The 17,022-nt window shown below is 41.1% G+C and overlaps 1 protein-coding gene across 3 annotated transcripts in view; it reads right to left on the bottom strand.

The window, feature by feature from the left end:
* Positions 1-17,022, bottom strand: part of zfhx4 (zinc finger homeobox 4) — a 90,589-nt gene that overhangs the window by 34,780 nt on the left and 38,787 nt on the right. For all 3 annotated transcript variants that reach the window (XM_075452639.1, XM_075452638.1, XM_075452640.1), the window contains exon 6: positions 2,933-3,167. In XM_075452639.1, coding sequence (XP_075308754.1) covers positions 2,933-3,167 — 235 coding nt within the window. The remainder of the gene's footprint in view (positions 1-2,932; positions 3,168-17,022) is intronic.

Raw genomic sequence — 17,022 nt, 5'->3', positions numbered from 1 at the left:
ATGTTGAGAGGCAATTCATTTATGCTTGCTCTTCTGATGCAAACTGGCATTTTTTATAAACTCAATTTTCTTTATCACTTATAATTGCCCACAGAGAGGGACAGTTTATCTCAGAAATGTGGACACAGTGGGGTTTTTGTTTCTAAGGGATACAGATCATGGTGAAAAGTTTTTGATGTATAGACAGCAGCTGTTAACTCCTATGCTTGCAAATAGATAAGCAGACACAGTATAGTAATGGTTCTGAGAATAAGGCTCAAAATTATAGAGAAATCTTCCAAAAAAATAAAAAATACACAGATGCATGCATGCATAAGCAAACATGTGCACTGACACAATGCAGCCCAAAGGTTACATGGCACCCCTGTCTTTGTTCAAAACACCTATAGCCTTGCAGTGTGTTTTTGCAATCCTGTATCCTTAATTGGGCCATAAAATCAGCATCAGAATTGTTAAATGAAAGCCATTCACATGTACATAAAGTCCAAAGCATTAGAACTCTTATTCCCAAATGAGCCTATAATTATCTGGCTCGGCTCCAAGTCCCAGGCTTTAAGAGAAAGATACCGGTCAGCACTTAAACTAATCTTTTTCATACCAGTCTCTAATGAACAGAAAGTGCTCGAGTCAGGAGTTGTAGCCCCAGAAACCTAACATCCCACATACACATGCAGATGTAGACAAATAGTGAGTCCTTAAACTAAAGGCTTACTGAAAATTTTGCCTACTATGAAGCCAATTCCAATGAAAAAAAAAACATTCATATCATCTGTCACTGCAGGAGCCTAAAAAAGTTATACCATGCTTTTATTTTTCATTACATAATATTCTGTATAAATGTTAAGATGCATTGCTGTGAAATATATATATATATAGATATATATCTTCATATATCTATATATATATAGCTCTCAGAGAGCATCGGTTTAAAAAAAGAAAAAGAATAAAAAACGATGTAATCCACTTGAATCCAAAACTAGAGAAAAAGAACACAACTAAAACACACTGAATTGATTTTCTTTGTTTGATCTCTCTGTGACTCATTCGTACTTCCTTCTCTACCTACACCTGCAAAATACTTATGAGTGACAAGGAAAGGCCTTTAAAACATTAACCATGTACCTTGTGAAAGTTTTCTGTTGTCCGTTAAAAATATATATACATGGGCAAAAGGAGGGCATCCAAAAATGTGGTTTGGCATTTAAAATGCTGCCAGCATCCGCTCAAGCTTTGCACTAGCTTCCTAATGGAAATTCACCATGTGGCATCAAAGCCAAGGTATAAAACGAGGACGTGAGCAACAAATATGGTGTGTTTTAAGAGTGGAACATTTGTAATAGGTGCTGTGGGTAAATATTGCTTTTGACAGGTTTAAAACCTGGTTGTGCTTGCTAGCTCGAGATGTTAAAAAGTGGAGAAAAAAGAATTTATGAAGCTTGTGTTCTGGTTGAAAAAACGGACAGGAGCAGAAGTGAGAGGGAGATGGAATAAGCAGGACAAAAAAGGAGGGAGTGAGAGAGAGATGCAAAAAGAGAGCTGGAAAAATGAGGGCGGGTGGGTTGGGGGTGATGGCATAATACAAGGTAATGATTTATCTAAGCATGCTTTTCTGCTGCACCCCAATCTCACTGAAACTTTGATCCATGTGTAATTAAAAACAAACGTTCACCAGCAACCGTCTCCATTTCAGGACAGGGAGCTCTTCTCCCGTTTGTGTGTGTGTGTGTGTGTGTGTGTGTGTGTGTGTGTGCACGTGCGCGTGCGCGTGTGTGCTGGGATTCACATATGTTACTAAGCTCCGAGTCTCCATATGGTTTGGGAGTACATACACAGTATAAACATGGCACTTTAGGGAGCACAGATTCATGGTGAAAGACACACATGGGCTTACATACACACAAACACACACACACATGTGCACACAAGTGGATGCATGGAGTAATGCTTTGCTGGAGTACCTTTGAAAATGTGTTACCCCCTCTGCACCACCACCACACCCCTCTCCACCCGCTCCTTCAGGTCAAGCAAAGCAAAAACAAGTTAAGCGCTCATTTTCTCCCAGCAGCATTAACATAGGGATGACTAAATAATGGACCCTGACTCTACATCTTCTGGTTTAAATTACAGCACAGCCCCCTCCCCTTACACCCTGCAAAGCCTCACCAACCATCCAACCCCCACTCAAAGAAAAACGATTAATCTTTTTACTTTTTTTCCTTTTTTTTTTGTCTCTCTGAATGTTTTACAGTTCTGTTACACTTATTAGCTGCTGGCAGGACGGAGACTCTTAAATGAAAGCCAAATTGCTTTGGTCATGAGAAAGGAAATGAAAGCTCACTCCAGGGAGAGACTGTGTAGCCATAGCATACATGAGTGTGTGTGTGTGAGAGTGAGAGTAATGCATGTGTGTGCGTGTGTTACTAAAGCATGTGTGTACAAGCATTTCACTATGAGATCCTCCCAAGGTGAAATTTCATAAGCTGACTGCTTCCCTGCCTGGGATGTCCCTGTGCACGGGACGGTGTGTAAGTGTGTGTTTCAAATATAAGTGAGGCAGCCTAATAGGAACAGTATGCTCATTTTGAGGAGATTAGGAGGAATGGCGGGTTCTGTATCGAGAGACGTGATCTGTATATGAAGGCCGAAGGAAGGAGAGAAAGAGGTAGGGAGTAAGAAACAACTGACAGAGGAAAGAGGGAATGGAGCAAGGACAAAAGAGACTTCAAATCAAGAAAATTGGCCACTACAACCAGCATAAACATTTAGCAAAAAGCTTGAATAACAATGACATGGAATCTGCAAAAACAAAAACGTGTGATGAAATTTAAAAAAAAAAGTGACAATGTAACAGGAATATGAATAGCCTAAAAAAACAACTAATAAACATATGTAACAACAAATTAGACAAACAGACACAGCAGGAAGCACTGACCTTGGCTGGTGGGGCACTCTTTGACCTGGAAGAGCTCGTGGAGGCTCAGTCCATCCTCATCGCCTCCCAGGCCTTGCTGGTGCAGCTGAAGTTTCCTCAGTCCTTCGTTCTGCTGGTGGCGAGCCGAGCGGGCGTGTTGCACCAGGTTGAGGCGGGCCTTGGTGGAGTAGTCGCACAGGGTGCAGTAGTAGACATACGACTCTGGACTGTACGCGCTGTCCTGCTTCTGCAAGTGCTGTGGAACAGAGAAGAAAAGACGTTAGAAATATGCACATTTCAGGGCCAGGTCAACATTTATTTCAACCAAGCATTTCCAGTCTTATTTCAGTTTTTTTTCTTTCCTTTCTTTATCTTTGAAATTTATTACATTGCAACAAAATCTATAAAAATATTCCCTCTACTCAATTTGCAGTTGAATTCCAAAACTTCGACACGCAGAAAACAAGCCTCTCTAGTTTCAAACAAACCAGCAGAAAGTTTGATATAAACATCTCAATAAGTTCCTTTTTTCTACAATACCTTTTTTTTTCCACAATACCTTTTTTTTCCATTTTAGAAAAAAAACAAACTTCCTCAAAAAAAAAACACTTGTGTGTATCTACATGCAGAATTCTCGATAATCTAACGTACAATCCTTTAACTAAAGAGGACGTAGAGCGTCAAGTAAGAGCAAAAAGCTCATAAAAGGTATTGAAAAAACAGGATTTTGTTAGTCCATTTTAAACTGAGGTAATACAATTAAGGGTTGAGTTCAGAACTCTGTTTTTGTCTTTAACATGCACATTGTCCAGCTATCCTTATTATTGGCAGCTGCAGGGGTTTCTCATTCAACATGTGCTGTCAGTTGCAAGCTCTTAATTTCCAGTTGCCTCTTTAATAGCATTGCAGCCATGCAAAGCTACCCCCTACCTCTTGTCCTGCCCCCGGTGTGTGTAGGTGCACAAATCCACTGCACTGCCCCCATCCCACCTTACCCTGCTCCCATACACCCAGCAAGCCAAGCATATCAAGTGTGCTTCTGTTGTTGCTGCCGGGCTAATGAACAATGCACAAAAACAAAAGACTAGGCCAAGCTTTTATTATCTGATCCTCTGTGGAGGAAGGGGAGACACAGAGAGGGGAGGAGAGCAAAGCATGGAGACAGATACACAGAGGTGGCTCACGAAGGTTGGCTCCCACTTTGTTAAGATTTATTCATACTGCTATGTGAGAAACAGGTGCAGAGCTCCATGCATTAATTAATACACCTAATGTTGTGTGTGTGTGTGTGTGTGTGTGCGCCAACTCTATTCTGTCTCACATCCTTCTATAGGAAGATGTTTCTTTCATGAAGCAATTAAAAGTTAGACAGGTAATATTTTCTCATTCTTGCATCACGTTACACAAAATAGGAAGTAAGCCTGGAAAAGAGGTATGTGTGGGAGGAGTTTGTTTGTGTGTGTGTGTGTGTGTGTGTGTGTGAGAGAGAGAGAGAGAGAGAGTGTGTGGTGGGAGGAGTGAGGCGCAGGTGTGTGAGTTCTAACCCCCCCCTCCTCCTTTGACAAACAGGGATTAGCAACATAGCTACAGCCGCTAACACATCTTTTCTCTCTGTGTCTCCCCTTTCTTTCTTTTGTAGGAAATCTTGCGAGGTTTTTCTCACGAGACGGTGGGACGTCCCCTCGCAGTCAGAGGCCCTTTCAGAAGTCTTAAGTTTTAATTAAGTCGGAGTTGTCAGAAGAAAGCTCCCCTAGTCCAGAGCTCAGGGCCATTAATTACAGCTATCTTTGTTTCTCTGTGAAAGGAGGCCTCCCTTGTTCCTTCCCTCTTTCTTTGCTTCTTTTCTTTCCTCCCTTCCCTACCTCGCAGGAGAACTGGACTGCTGAGCCTTTTTGTGGAAAGCATACACTTGTGCTACAGGAGTTATTTGTTCATTTGGAGTAAACATACATTTACTTTTTTGTGTAATCAAGGACCTTTGAATTGATGTAAAAAGTTTAAACTTCAGTCGTTTTCATTCTGTTCTCAACTATAGGCTGTTTCATCGTTCATCATTTATTACTATATAGTCGAAGAACAAGGACACCTTTAACTGCCACTTGGCATTTGTTGTTAAAAAATTCAATTGTGCGTGGTCTCTCCTGCATACTTTTATTTCTTGACCATTCAGATACAAATTGGGGCTTCTCAGAATTGAATAGACAACTGGAAATCAAACTAGTCCTTTCTTTTCCCAGTGATAACCTTGAGTATTACATTAACAAGTGCCAAAGAAGAAAAGTGCACCGACTCGTAAAGTGGATATTTTGCAACCATGTTAATTTTTTTTAACCGGAGAAGATTGATGGTGAAGAGTCTTACTAGGGGAGTTTCATTGAAAAATACTCAATGAACATTTACAGTTTATCCTAGTGGCATGGTCATAGAATTGCACTGCTTTAGAAATAACATTTTAATATAATTACATCGTGGCCTAAAATACCAAACATCTCCCAATGTTCTAACTTATATTGTAATGTTTTAGGATATGAGGCTTTTGCTATGAGCAGTTGAATGATATACTTGGGGCTGAACCAGGCTGCCAGATAGGTTTAGGCCTAATATTAATTCTCTCCCCATCAGCACATTCCAGAGGGTTTGTTTAAGACCAAAACTAGTGGCTGTCTGTCGCTCTCTGGCACTCTGTAGGCCTGAAATGCAGGCGGTCTGGTGATCACAGGCCAGAACATCCATGATTTATGAACTTTTAAAGGAGCACTTTGACTCCTGCCAGGCGTGGGCTGTGTAATGCATATTCAAACACACAAACACACTGTTGCTGCTCCTGGGTTTGCGCCCTTATGTGTCTGCTTGCAATGTGTATGTAATTTATGCTGCAGCTGAATTGTCTGAGTGGATATGTGCTGTACATATGTTTGTATTATATTAAGTGTCTTTGGATGCGTGTGTGGCAGATTGGCAAAAAGGGTCATCCTTGTCAATATGGCACCTCTCCAGAGTGCCTGGTGGTTAATTGTAGGGGATTAGTGTTTGGCAAACAACCAAATAAGCCAACACTCCCTGTGGGCCAATGAAAATCAGCTAAACAGCCCTCTCTTGGTGGACCTAAAGCATGACACAGACGGCTCTAGATGGTGGAGGGGGTGGATGCACACCCCCACATACAAAGAATGCAAATAAAAACTCTAAAAAAAAATTCCTGTTTTCATGTCAAAAGCACATTATTGTCAATCCCATCAATGACATACACACATGCACAAACACACCTTGGGACTTGTTTAAGGAGAGGGGAGGGGATATGACAGGTAAAGGAAGCTCCTCTGTGTAGCTGATTGCTGCTGCTGTCTGTGTCTATGTGTGTGTGGATGACAGAGGACTGCATTCATTATGCAGAATGAGATGTTTACAAAACACCTTTCTCATACACACATAAACAAAAGCAGGCATGCACCTCCCCTCCGCCTGCTCCCAGAGTTTGTGGGGAGACGCTGCTGTCTCATATCCATTTGTTCTGTCTGGGGTGACAAAGCTCCCTCATTAACTGAATTCTTAATAAGCCAATTCAAAAGAATTTTTTTTTAACAAGTTCTTTTATCTCTCTGTGCATTTACATGTACATAAGTGTGTGTGTGGGTATTCTTTCAATCCATTTTTTCTTCTGTCTATGAATGTTTAGTTTTTATGCATCAATGATTTCAACTATTTATTTCCCCTCATAAGTAAATTTTGCTGTCTGTCTATAATTTCAATCAGGTGGGGGTTTTTTGTTTTTGTTTGTGATTTGTTTACTGGTATCATAAAAATATTTTGAAGGCAGCACAGAGCAGTGGGGTTGCGTTTTCCTTCATAAACCAAATGACAAATTAGGGCATTCAGTACAAACATGACTCTTTCCTGTCATTAAGTGTAGAACCAGGCAGCTAATGAATACATACTGAAAGTAAGAACCCTCTGCAACAGCAGCGTCTTAATAATCAGTGTGTGTATGTGTCAGAGCGAGTGTGTACATGTAAAGAACCAGTGCATACACTCAGCCTTGCTGTCTGAGTCTGCTGAGAGCGTGCACACACATGCAAATGTACACGCCACACATTGTGAAAATAAAAACCTCTTTATCTCCTTTCATCAGTGTTTTTAGGAGAAGCAGGAAGCTTATTGTTGAGTATACCTTCTTTTAAGGACGTCACCAGCTTCCGGTGCTATTCCCTGGGACCCTGGGGGCCATCAGGGACAAAAACTTCCCCACTTGGCCCAGCAAACTACAAAAGAATATATTGTTCCTTGAAAGTATTTTAAACACATACCAGTGCTGCCTGGAAAGCTGCCAATAATAGAATTCCATCAGTACAACCACCTCCCTAACACATGTACTGCTAACCACCATTCAGCCCCCAAGAGATAGATGTAACGCAAGATCACTGCCAATGGATTCCCTGGCAGACGGCACCTCTGAACAGAGATGCTGATGGCCCAGGTATGTGCCACCATGCTTCCACAGATAGAGACCAGCAACTATACTGTAACTGTATTCACTGATACACATGCATAAAGACAAATATGAATGTAGGAAGCGCAAAAAAAAAATATGAGTACACATGCACAAACATGCACACAACATTCCTGCTAATCTTGCTGTCTTGTCAACAAAGCCACAGTTGGTGATCTATAGATGAAGGAACCAGAAAAGAATCCCAGCACCCCCACGCCAACAAACAACCTTCTCCTGATCGCCTTCTTTACTTTCTTCACTACTTAGGCTCTCTTTTTCATAAATGCGGAAAAAAAACATCTCCTAGAGCTCAGTTGGCTCTCCTGTTTCTCTCAGCTGCGCCTGCTAGTAATCATCATGTGATCACAGCTCTGGAGCCTGTCCATGAGGTGCAGGGCTTGTGGGTAAGCTTAGCTAAGGTCACCCAATAACAATAAGCATCCATCGGATAATCGCTGCCAAGCCAAATAAATTTATTATCACAAAGAGTCTTTCATACTAAGTTCTGCTGGTCGTCTCCACTTCTGTGCTATCTTCACGTCTCTTTTCTCCCAGCTTGTTCTTTCACTCCATTTCTTATTTTTTCCTCTTTTATAATTTTCAGCAGAAAGAAAATTGTGATAGCCCACTGCTGGTAGGAAATGATGCAAGTCTAAAGTTAATGGTCATGCCTTCCATTTCTCTGACTCCCACACATGAATGCACACAGAGTCAGTCACACACTTATAGCAGTGACGTAAATGTGTCTGATATACAGGGTAGAGGCCAATCTTAAGTTCACAGCTTTCTGACCTCGAGCCCTTCTCTTGGAAGAATTACTGTTCGTCTATCCTATACTCCCCGTTTTCCTCAACAAAACACACATTCATACACAGAGAACTCACAAAAGAGCAAAGAAACAAGTACAAAACAGCAATGTTGCTAAATTAATCATACAATCTATTTGTTTCTGGTATTTAGGGAGTATATTCTCAAAGCACCACATAGTTCTTATTGCTCTGACCAATCAGCTGGAAACAACAAATTATACGAGACTTTCTTACTCTTTGGCAAATGTGCATTTGTAAGTAAGAATTCTTGAAAGCCCCCCCTGCCCAACCACCACACGCACAGAAACACACATATGAAAATGGATCACTATTTACATTAGCATTACATTTGGACTGCATGACTCGGGCACTTACTCCCTATTAGCCATCGTGACCTTAGCCCATTAGATTCTAAAAGCCCCCTGCTTGTCTCCATGGCCGCCAGGTGAGACAGACCAGACCTCCCCATTTCCCTATACCATCTTGTTGCTGAGATTATCTTCTCCATTCACTCGCAATGGGAAATAGATCATAAAAAAAAACTGAGATCAAGATAGCTGAAATGCTGACATGTTTCTGGGATTAGCCCCCCCCTCCCCTCCCAAAACAGTTAGCAGGAGGGAGGGACATCACTGAAATGCTAACATGCTGTTGGCTAGGGTTCATCATTTTTCTTAAGATACAAAGATCGTCTGGGAAATCAAGGCAAGGTCTAATTGACGAGGTCCATGATAGACAGGAAGAAAAACAAAAGTGAAGAGACTGAAAATCTGGGCCTTCAAATTATTGGCTTATATCCTCAAAGAAGTCTGTACTCCACTTATGTTGTTATATTTAACCAGAACTGAAAGGGAAGACAAGAAAAAATGTATTCTGGTGCAGAGAGGAACAATAATCTTGGTCAAGTTTGTTTTTCTTTGCTCCGGTCGTAAAAGAGACTTGTTGAAAAATGTCTATTCGAGAGTGTGAGACAAAAGCAACGACAGAAACATACAGTGAAATAAAATAACTGATAGATAAGAAGGTATGAGAAGTGAGGGGAATCTTTGACAGAGAGAACAAAAGAACAAGAGATGGAAAGAGAGGGAAAGACATGGAAGAATCTAGACGAGCGTAGTCGGGTTCAAATCACTAATTACACATTCCTGAGCCTGTGAAGGGGAGTATTGTTTTCTAGTTAGCCCCTACCCTGTCGCATGGTTTTACTTAACACAAAACAAAAGGTACAGGGAACAAAACACAAGCCTAATACCAGGCCCTGCTAATGACAGAGAAATGGGAGAAATTATCCCCGGGGTGGATCCTCGTGAGAAAATGGCCGGTGATGACTGGACAAAGGGAGTTCATTTTGAAACTATCACAAAATGGCAGCCTGTGTGCCTCTTTCTTTATAGAGTGTTACTTAAATAAGTGTTCTGTCAAATACTTTTTTGATAGGTGGGTCACTACATGACCCACAAGCTTGGCCTCGACCTATCTCTGACTATAAATACCACTTACTGCCACACAAAATGTAATACAGTTCACTTCTGAGCACCAAAAATTAACTTCAACAAACTTCAACAAAATCAAATGTTTCAGACTTTATCCCAAGAAAACTGTGCGGCATTGTGGCTCACTGCGTGGCCCTGTGATGTGAGTATATTCAAGCGCATGTTGAAGTGGTACCTTTGGCAGGGAGAGCACAATGAAAGTACCTCTTCAGCAAAGCTGTTTTGAATATTGCCACAGGAAACAAATGCCTTGCAGTTGACCTACAAGATGGCACACTTTATCCTCTCCTTTTACAGAAGGCAGTCATTTAATTCTACTCTGTCTACTTTATCTACCTGTATAAAAACTCAAATGTGTAGTGCCTGCGTGTTATGGAGCACAAACAGAGAACATTTACTGACTAGTTAGATAAACTCAGACACCCATGCATTCAACACAACCTAGGATGTTCAGTCTAGCCCCATAAAACTAGAATGATGAGCTATTCTGACAACACAGAAGACCCTACGGTTTTCTGCTAGAGCCAGGGGAGGGGGTGAGCTGACAGCGGTGGCAGCAGTGGGCAGAGTCGCCTGGCTGGTAGTGTTTGCCAAGGCCCCAGACGTCTAAAGGAAGGATATTGTTTTCCCCTGAAAAAGCCTCAGCCGCAGTCCACATACCAGCGTCCACTCAACATACCAATGGGCTCTTTGAAGATTACTCAAATGTTTGCCTTTGTCCCCCCTCCCCCATCTGCCCCTATCCCTAGTCCTAATGTCCTAACCTAAACTCCTGCCAGAGTGAGGCAAAAAGGGAAAAGATAGAAAAATGAAAAAAGAAAGAAAGAAATCTGACTCTTATCTTCAGACAACAGTGGGGAAGCAATGGCACAATAGCCAAAATGACCCTTGCAAAAGAGCTATAGAAAGATTTAATAGTGTTCTGGCAAGCAAAATGTTCCATCAAAACATAAACAATATCAAATGGCAATACATGCATAAATAAAAATGCAAGTTTCCCATCTGTTTGCTAACAAAGTATGACATTCTTTTCAACAGTACACTCTTCGCTGCAATGCAAGTATAAGTCCACAATTAGAGTTGATTATGATAATTCCTATGGATTAATTGAACTAAAAGTGCTGAAAACTTAGGACCCAGTCACCCCCACACATACCACATTAATCCTTAACAAGTAAGTGGGCTTTCTATCAGGTCTATTTCAAAGCATTAGGGATTACCTTGCAGAAACTAAGCTGCTTGAACTCACAGGAGGTCAGAGGTATTGTGCTGCTGCAAGGATGGAAGGCCAGTGGTAGAGAAGGATAGACAGCAGGACAGGTCAGCTCCCCTTTCCACAGCTCTCTGGCAACATCCCTATATCCTTCTCCTTCCTTCTTTCTCTCAATCTTTTCATCCCCGTCTCTCCCTTTCACCGTATAATCGAATATCTCCCACTACTTATCTATTCACTGAGCACCTAATGGTTAAAATCAATTACAGCTGGAATGCTGAAATGCCGAATACTGGTCCACATGCTGATAATGACAGAGAGAGTGTGAGACAGAAAGAGAGAGGGCCAGAAAGAGAGAGACTTGGGACCGTTCCAAGGGAGTAGCACAATTACCTCCAATCGATTGATTATTGATTTAGAAGGGCGTTGAGGAGTATTTCAGTTCAACTTTGTCCATATCAATATCCTGATAGCTTCATGAGGGGGGAAACACATGATTCTGCTATCTAAATACAATTCTGAGACTGATATAACATTTCAGAATGCTGAATTGAAAGATTTTATGACTACTTTCAAACAAATTAAGCACAAATTTAATGTCAGGTGATTTCAAAAGTAAATCTAATGAACTTACACAAAATAATTTGTCTTGATCTCCCTGCCATGTGATGTGTCTGAAGTTGCTCTGATCAAATAAATGCATCAAAAGTGGAGACAACATGCTCGAAGAGATCATATTTGAGCTCAAAGTGCCTCCTTTGATTATTACTTCTTTCTCTTTTATAAGGATGTTGTTTGTCCCAACAAGATGATCAAGATCCATGAGAAAAGAATGGATAGGGAGGATGTATGTTAAGAAATGGTAGGCAGGAGACAAGAGTGTGAGCACAAAGTATTAGAGTGTAAGAAGGAGGGGGGAAAGTGTGTATTTGGTAGGGTGTTGGGATATAGTGAAAAAAGAAAAGACAAACTCCTGCCAGGTCCTTTGTTCCTGCATCCCTGCAATGTCCCCTTCCTTCTGGTGGTCTTGAAGACACTGACCCCCCTCTTCCACTGGCTTCACAACCCTTCCTGCCCCCTTCTGCTATCGTTCCCATACCTGTCAGCCCAGATCTGCTTCACAGTCCCCTGCACATGGACACGGCCCAAATGACCCACAGAGAGGGGTGGAATAGTTATGAAGAGGATCACATCTGGCTATTAATATGAGAAAACCAGCAGTGTGTATTTTTCGGTCTCACACAGACAAAAACACACCTTTCCAAAAGGAAAACAAAAGGCACATACATCACAGTCTTTAGGCCTGAACTAATAAGTTGGAGAGTCAAAGTAGAGTGGATACGAGGGGGCTGGCTCTATAGGGGTAATTAAACATCACATATGAGTGTCAGCCAAAAGCTCAACTAAAGCTGGACACTGCACACAGACAACACACACATGCACACACACAAATGCTCTGCCGACCATCTGGTAAAGGCGTTGGGGAGAATGGGCGAAACTCTTATTAATATCTATGAGGATTATTAGGAAGAAGGGGGAGGGTGGGGACGTCCGTCCATTCAAACCTCTCCCTTAAACACAAAGCTAAAGCCACAGCGTACACTCACAAACACACACATATGCACACACCTGCTTTTATGCTTTAATTAGCCGTTACCCCCAGTCCCCCGCCCCTAGACCTCTGAAAGATTTCCATTGTAATCTCCACGCAGGTGAAAGAGGAGACGATTTGAATAATCTACTAACCGGCGTCTCTTTGCTTTGCAGAGACAGAAAAAGAGGGACAGACAGACAGACAGCATTTCTGCCAAAAAAAAAGTGAATTCATTTGTCTACTCAGATTAAAAGCGCTGAACTCTTGGTGGCATCGTCCATATCTATAACAGAAGATGAAAATCTATATCTTGCAGTCAAGTAGCATCTAGTGTGAAGTGCCTGAGAAGATTCCTTTTGAAGAGAATTGCAACTCTTTAAGTCCATCTGTGAGTGCGAGACAAGGACGCTGTGATCAACAGCCTGAGCCTGGAACAAGCGTATATGGACTCAAGTGGAAAATGGTAACTTGATAACCACGAATGTATGTGCATGTGTCTTTATGAATGTATGTAGTATCAAACCTCTGTATGTACTTGTGTGTGTGTGTGTCATAAATGGTGCCATGGTTCAGAAATAGATCCAGGCTCTTCCATTCCAGGGACCAGCACAATGACTTTTTATGCAAATCTATGGGAGTCAATCTCCAGTCCATTTCCTCATCACACAAGTCCAAATGACAGTCCAATAATTTGGGCTGCATATATATAGGGCCATTTGATTTTCAAATGAGAGAGAGCACGGTTGACCCTTGCTACTAGCCAAGGCACAGTGGTAGACTTAATGTCACAGATGCAGAAGCACAGCAATCTCCATTTGAGGGAGATAGTAAAGAATTAAATTTGAGAGAGGGAATCAGAGATTGAAGAGTTAAAGGACAAAAATCTTGATTCAGAGGGCAACAGACAAAGAAAGAGAAACACAAAAAAGAAAATGAAGAAGAGAAAAGATGCATCTACAAATCCAGCCCCCTTTCTCCTTCTTTATTTTTTCTTTCCATCTCTCCCCCCTCACTCCCCTTGTTTAATTCTCCCCACCCTGTGATTCCAAACCATGGTGTTGCCAAGAGGATCATGGGTAATGAGATGGCCTATCTGCTGCTCCCCAGGGTGAGACAGAAAGAGGGAGGGAGACTGAAAGAAAGAAAGTCGGAGACTATACAAAGAGGATGGGTAAGTTAGGGATGGTGAAAGAGAGTGAAACGGTGAGAAAGAGACTCTTTCAATATCTGTTTTAGTCCACTGTATGTTCCATCTAAATGTATTCTTTCTCTTGATTTCTGTCATAAAAAGTATAAAGCATTTTATGTACCCAAGGATCTTAGTTCAAAGATTGCAAGGAAAGCAAAGGAAGGGGAAAAGTGATGAAAAGCAAAACAGTGAAGTGGAAAAGTGCAGAGGACCCCGGATGTCCATTTCCGCTCGAATTATGATGGAAAGTTGGACAGACTGGCAGTGGTTGAGGACAGTTTAAGATTTATATGGACAGCCATCTGAGCAACAGGTGCCATGGTCTCTGAGACAAACACTGTGCGTACATGTGTGTGTGGTCCTTGACTATGCCACATTGACCATGAACATTCTAAACTCTTAATGACCCAGGGGCAAGCACAACCCAGATCTCAACCTCAAAGCTCTGCAGGGACATATGCATACAAACACACATGTGCACTACAAACTAAACCCCTTACGTAGCCAGACGGCACTTGTGAATGGCACTGACAGATTTACTACCAACTCAATGTGTATTAAGGCCAGTGTTTGTTATTAAAAATCATAACGGAGCCATACATCATCATATTGGATGCTTAGCTAAACACAAGCCAGGCCAGCTATGGACACGCTACGCTACAACACCGTTTAATGCAGAGCTTACCTCACAGGCTGCTAGCACACACTCCATGTCAGAACATCTTCCATTTTGTCATTAATAACTTTTTCAGATGGATAAAGAACTGCATTTTACAGCCATGACAATTCCACAGAAGTGAGATTCTACACACGCCCTTTGTTTCCAGCTAAAATCTGAATCATGTGAGATATCGTATAAAAATACAAAAATAGTGACTGTGTTCTCATGAACCAAGACCAATCAGATTTCCCACATTTCCTCTCCTATACGCAGCGAGGTGTAACCTCCGCTTTTTCCATGTAAGGCCAGTGACTTCCTGCACCACCTGCTGTGCCCTGGACACCAGATGACTCGATGTCCATGAGCTGCTAATGTCATTTCCCTTTAGCCGTTTCAAAGTCTGGAAAAAACTCTCAATTCCCTTCAGAAGTACTCCATTGCTGCTACAAAGCAGCCATAAAATCGCCTGAATATGCTTTTTGTTTGTATCTTCAAATGGTTTCCCATGCCATAAAGATATTCTCTGTTTCCAAAAAGCCAGATGGTAAAGTCGTCAACACTCGGATCTTTTATGCGCCCGGCAAAGCTACCTCTATCCCCATGGGCTTTTCACCTCTGCCAATACATAAAAGGAGAGGTGTTTTTCTGGTCAAATAAAGAAATTACTTTTTTCTCTGCTTTTACTCTTGCAGCTCTTTCTGCTCCATCTATGCTTTGTCTTCCCCTCTCACTCTGTTTTACCACCACATGTCCAAGGGTAAAATAGTGGAATTTATGCCAGAGGCATTAAAATCGTCATCTGTGAAACAGATTTGTTGAGGCCTCTGGAGTAGGTGGGTGGGTAGATGAGGTAAAGGGGTGCTTAGGGGCACTCAGGGGGCATTGGGATGACCCTCACTTGCCTTGGCTAAATTGCTGATTGTGTGCAAATAAAAATACGTCTTATTTGGCTTTCCTGGAAAACAAATAGGAACACAATTATAAATTTGGTCAGACAAGCGTCTTGGTTACATTTCTGTAAAGTTGATAGTGTTTCTTGAGTTTGCACATTTAATCACAACTGATGTTAATAGCTTTTTGCATGATTACATGCCTGCCAACTTTTAGCGCAACCTTGGTAACCTACCTGCCAATTGCGGCACATTAAATCAACTTGAAAAGGCAACCAAAAGTGGCTCAGCACTCTGAAATGCATGTGTGTGTGTAGACACAAGGACACGCAGACCTAAACTCAAGCCTTTCTCTGACAATAAAGAGATCCCGATTTGTGTCAACTAATCATGCTGATCCAATATGCTAGGACCTCATGTAATACAGTCCAATGTGTAAGCTGCACGTTTTCTGAGAATTTATAAATTTCCCTTGAGCAGTGACATCTCCAATTCCTCTTATGCTAAGTTCAGCCTTTGCGAGACCATTGGACAATCCTGTGTTAATATGAACATCCTGTTGAAGACAGCTCAGACTGTTTTAGATAACCCTAACTAAGAATGCCAATTAGCTTAATCCAGTTAAGACCTGAAACTGTAAGTAAAAAATAGTCAGAGATTTTCAAATAAATTAATTCTAAAGACAAAAAAACATGTTCCATTCACAAAAAATATGTTGACTAAGGTCTGATGGATCAGTGGAGTACATTTATAAAGGAGATTCAGATCTTAAGATTAACTTGAATCTTTATAATTAAAAAACACCTGAAAAAAAGTAATAATAATAATAATTATGGTGATAGCTTATTGTTATTGTACAAAAGTTTTATATACACTGCATAAAATCCTAAATATAACCTTCTTTTTCATACATCCTCTTACTGCTTTTGTCTCTACATTTAAGGCATGCAATACACAAACACACACATGCACACACACACTGCCAAATGTTGCATACAGTTGTTAAGAAATCCTCATTAATGTAATGCACTTGATCCTGTCCTGTAGGTCAAGGCCTTGGAAATGTAACAGCATCCGATTAAGCTGAAGGAGATGTCTAACAAACTAAATCACCCTCAATATATAGGCGGAGAGAAAGATGCCAAATATTGGGCATGTTGGAATTTCTTTGTAGGAACTATTTATTGATGAATGCGAAGATTTTAATTAACTAAGTAACTGAGTGTTTGTGTTAGCATACCTCTCTGATGGGTTACTAGTGTAGTAACACTAAAAATTATTCTAGTGGCACAAAAAGAACAGAGGAATTCCAGGTTTATGTATACAAACAGTTTTATGTATTGTGATCCTGGCAAATGGAAAAACTCTATTTTTTTTTACTTCTGGCACTATTAATGACAGAATATACATACACTCACGTGTATAGTTCCCCGACAAATTCTGAAACCATTTTCACAATACTTACAAATATCAACACTGCATTAAAATTGGTTGTATAGTTCTTAATGCATGCATCTGTACATCAACTTGATACCAAATATCAACAGTGTACGATTCAAAGAAACAGTAGTGTCAGCTGGTCACAAGCAGGAAGTGGAACCATATCGGATGGAAATTATACTCGGTACTCTCACTGTGACCTTTTCTATCTTTGTCATTTCATTCACATGGGAACTTTATATCTGTGTCATGCTGGATTTAAGAGGATGAGTCAAATTCCTCTTTTAAAAAAAAGTGTTTTCGGCTATTCTTGTTATATCCATGGAAGTCGGA

Source organism: Odontesthes bonariensis, chromosome 20 (genome assembly GCF_027942865.1).
Source record: "Odontesthes bonariensis isolate fOdoBon6 chromosome 20, fOdoBon6.hap1, whole genome shotgun sequence".
NCBI lineage: Eukaryota > Metazoa > Chordata > Actinopteri > Atheriniformes > Atherinopsidae > Odontesthes > Odontesthes bonariensis.
This window is presented reverse-complemented; position numbering and strand designations above follow the sequence as displayed.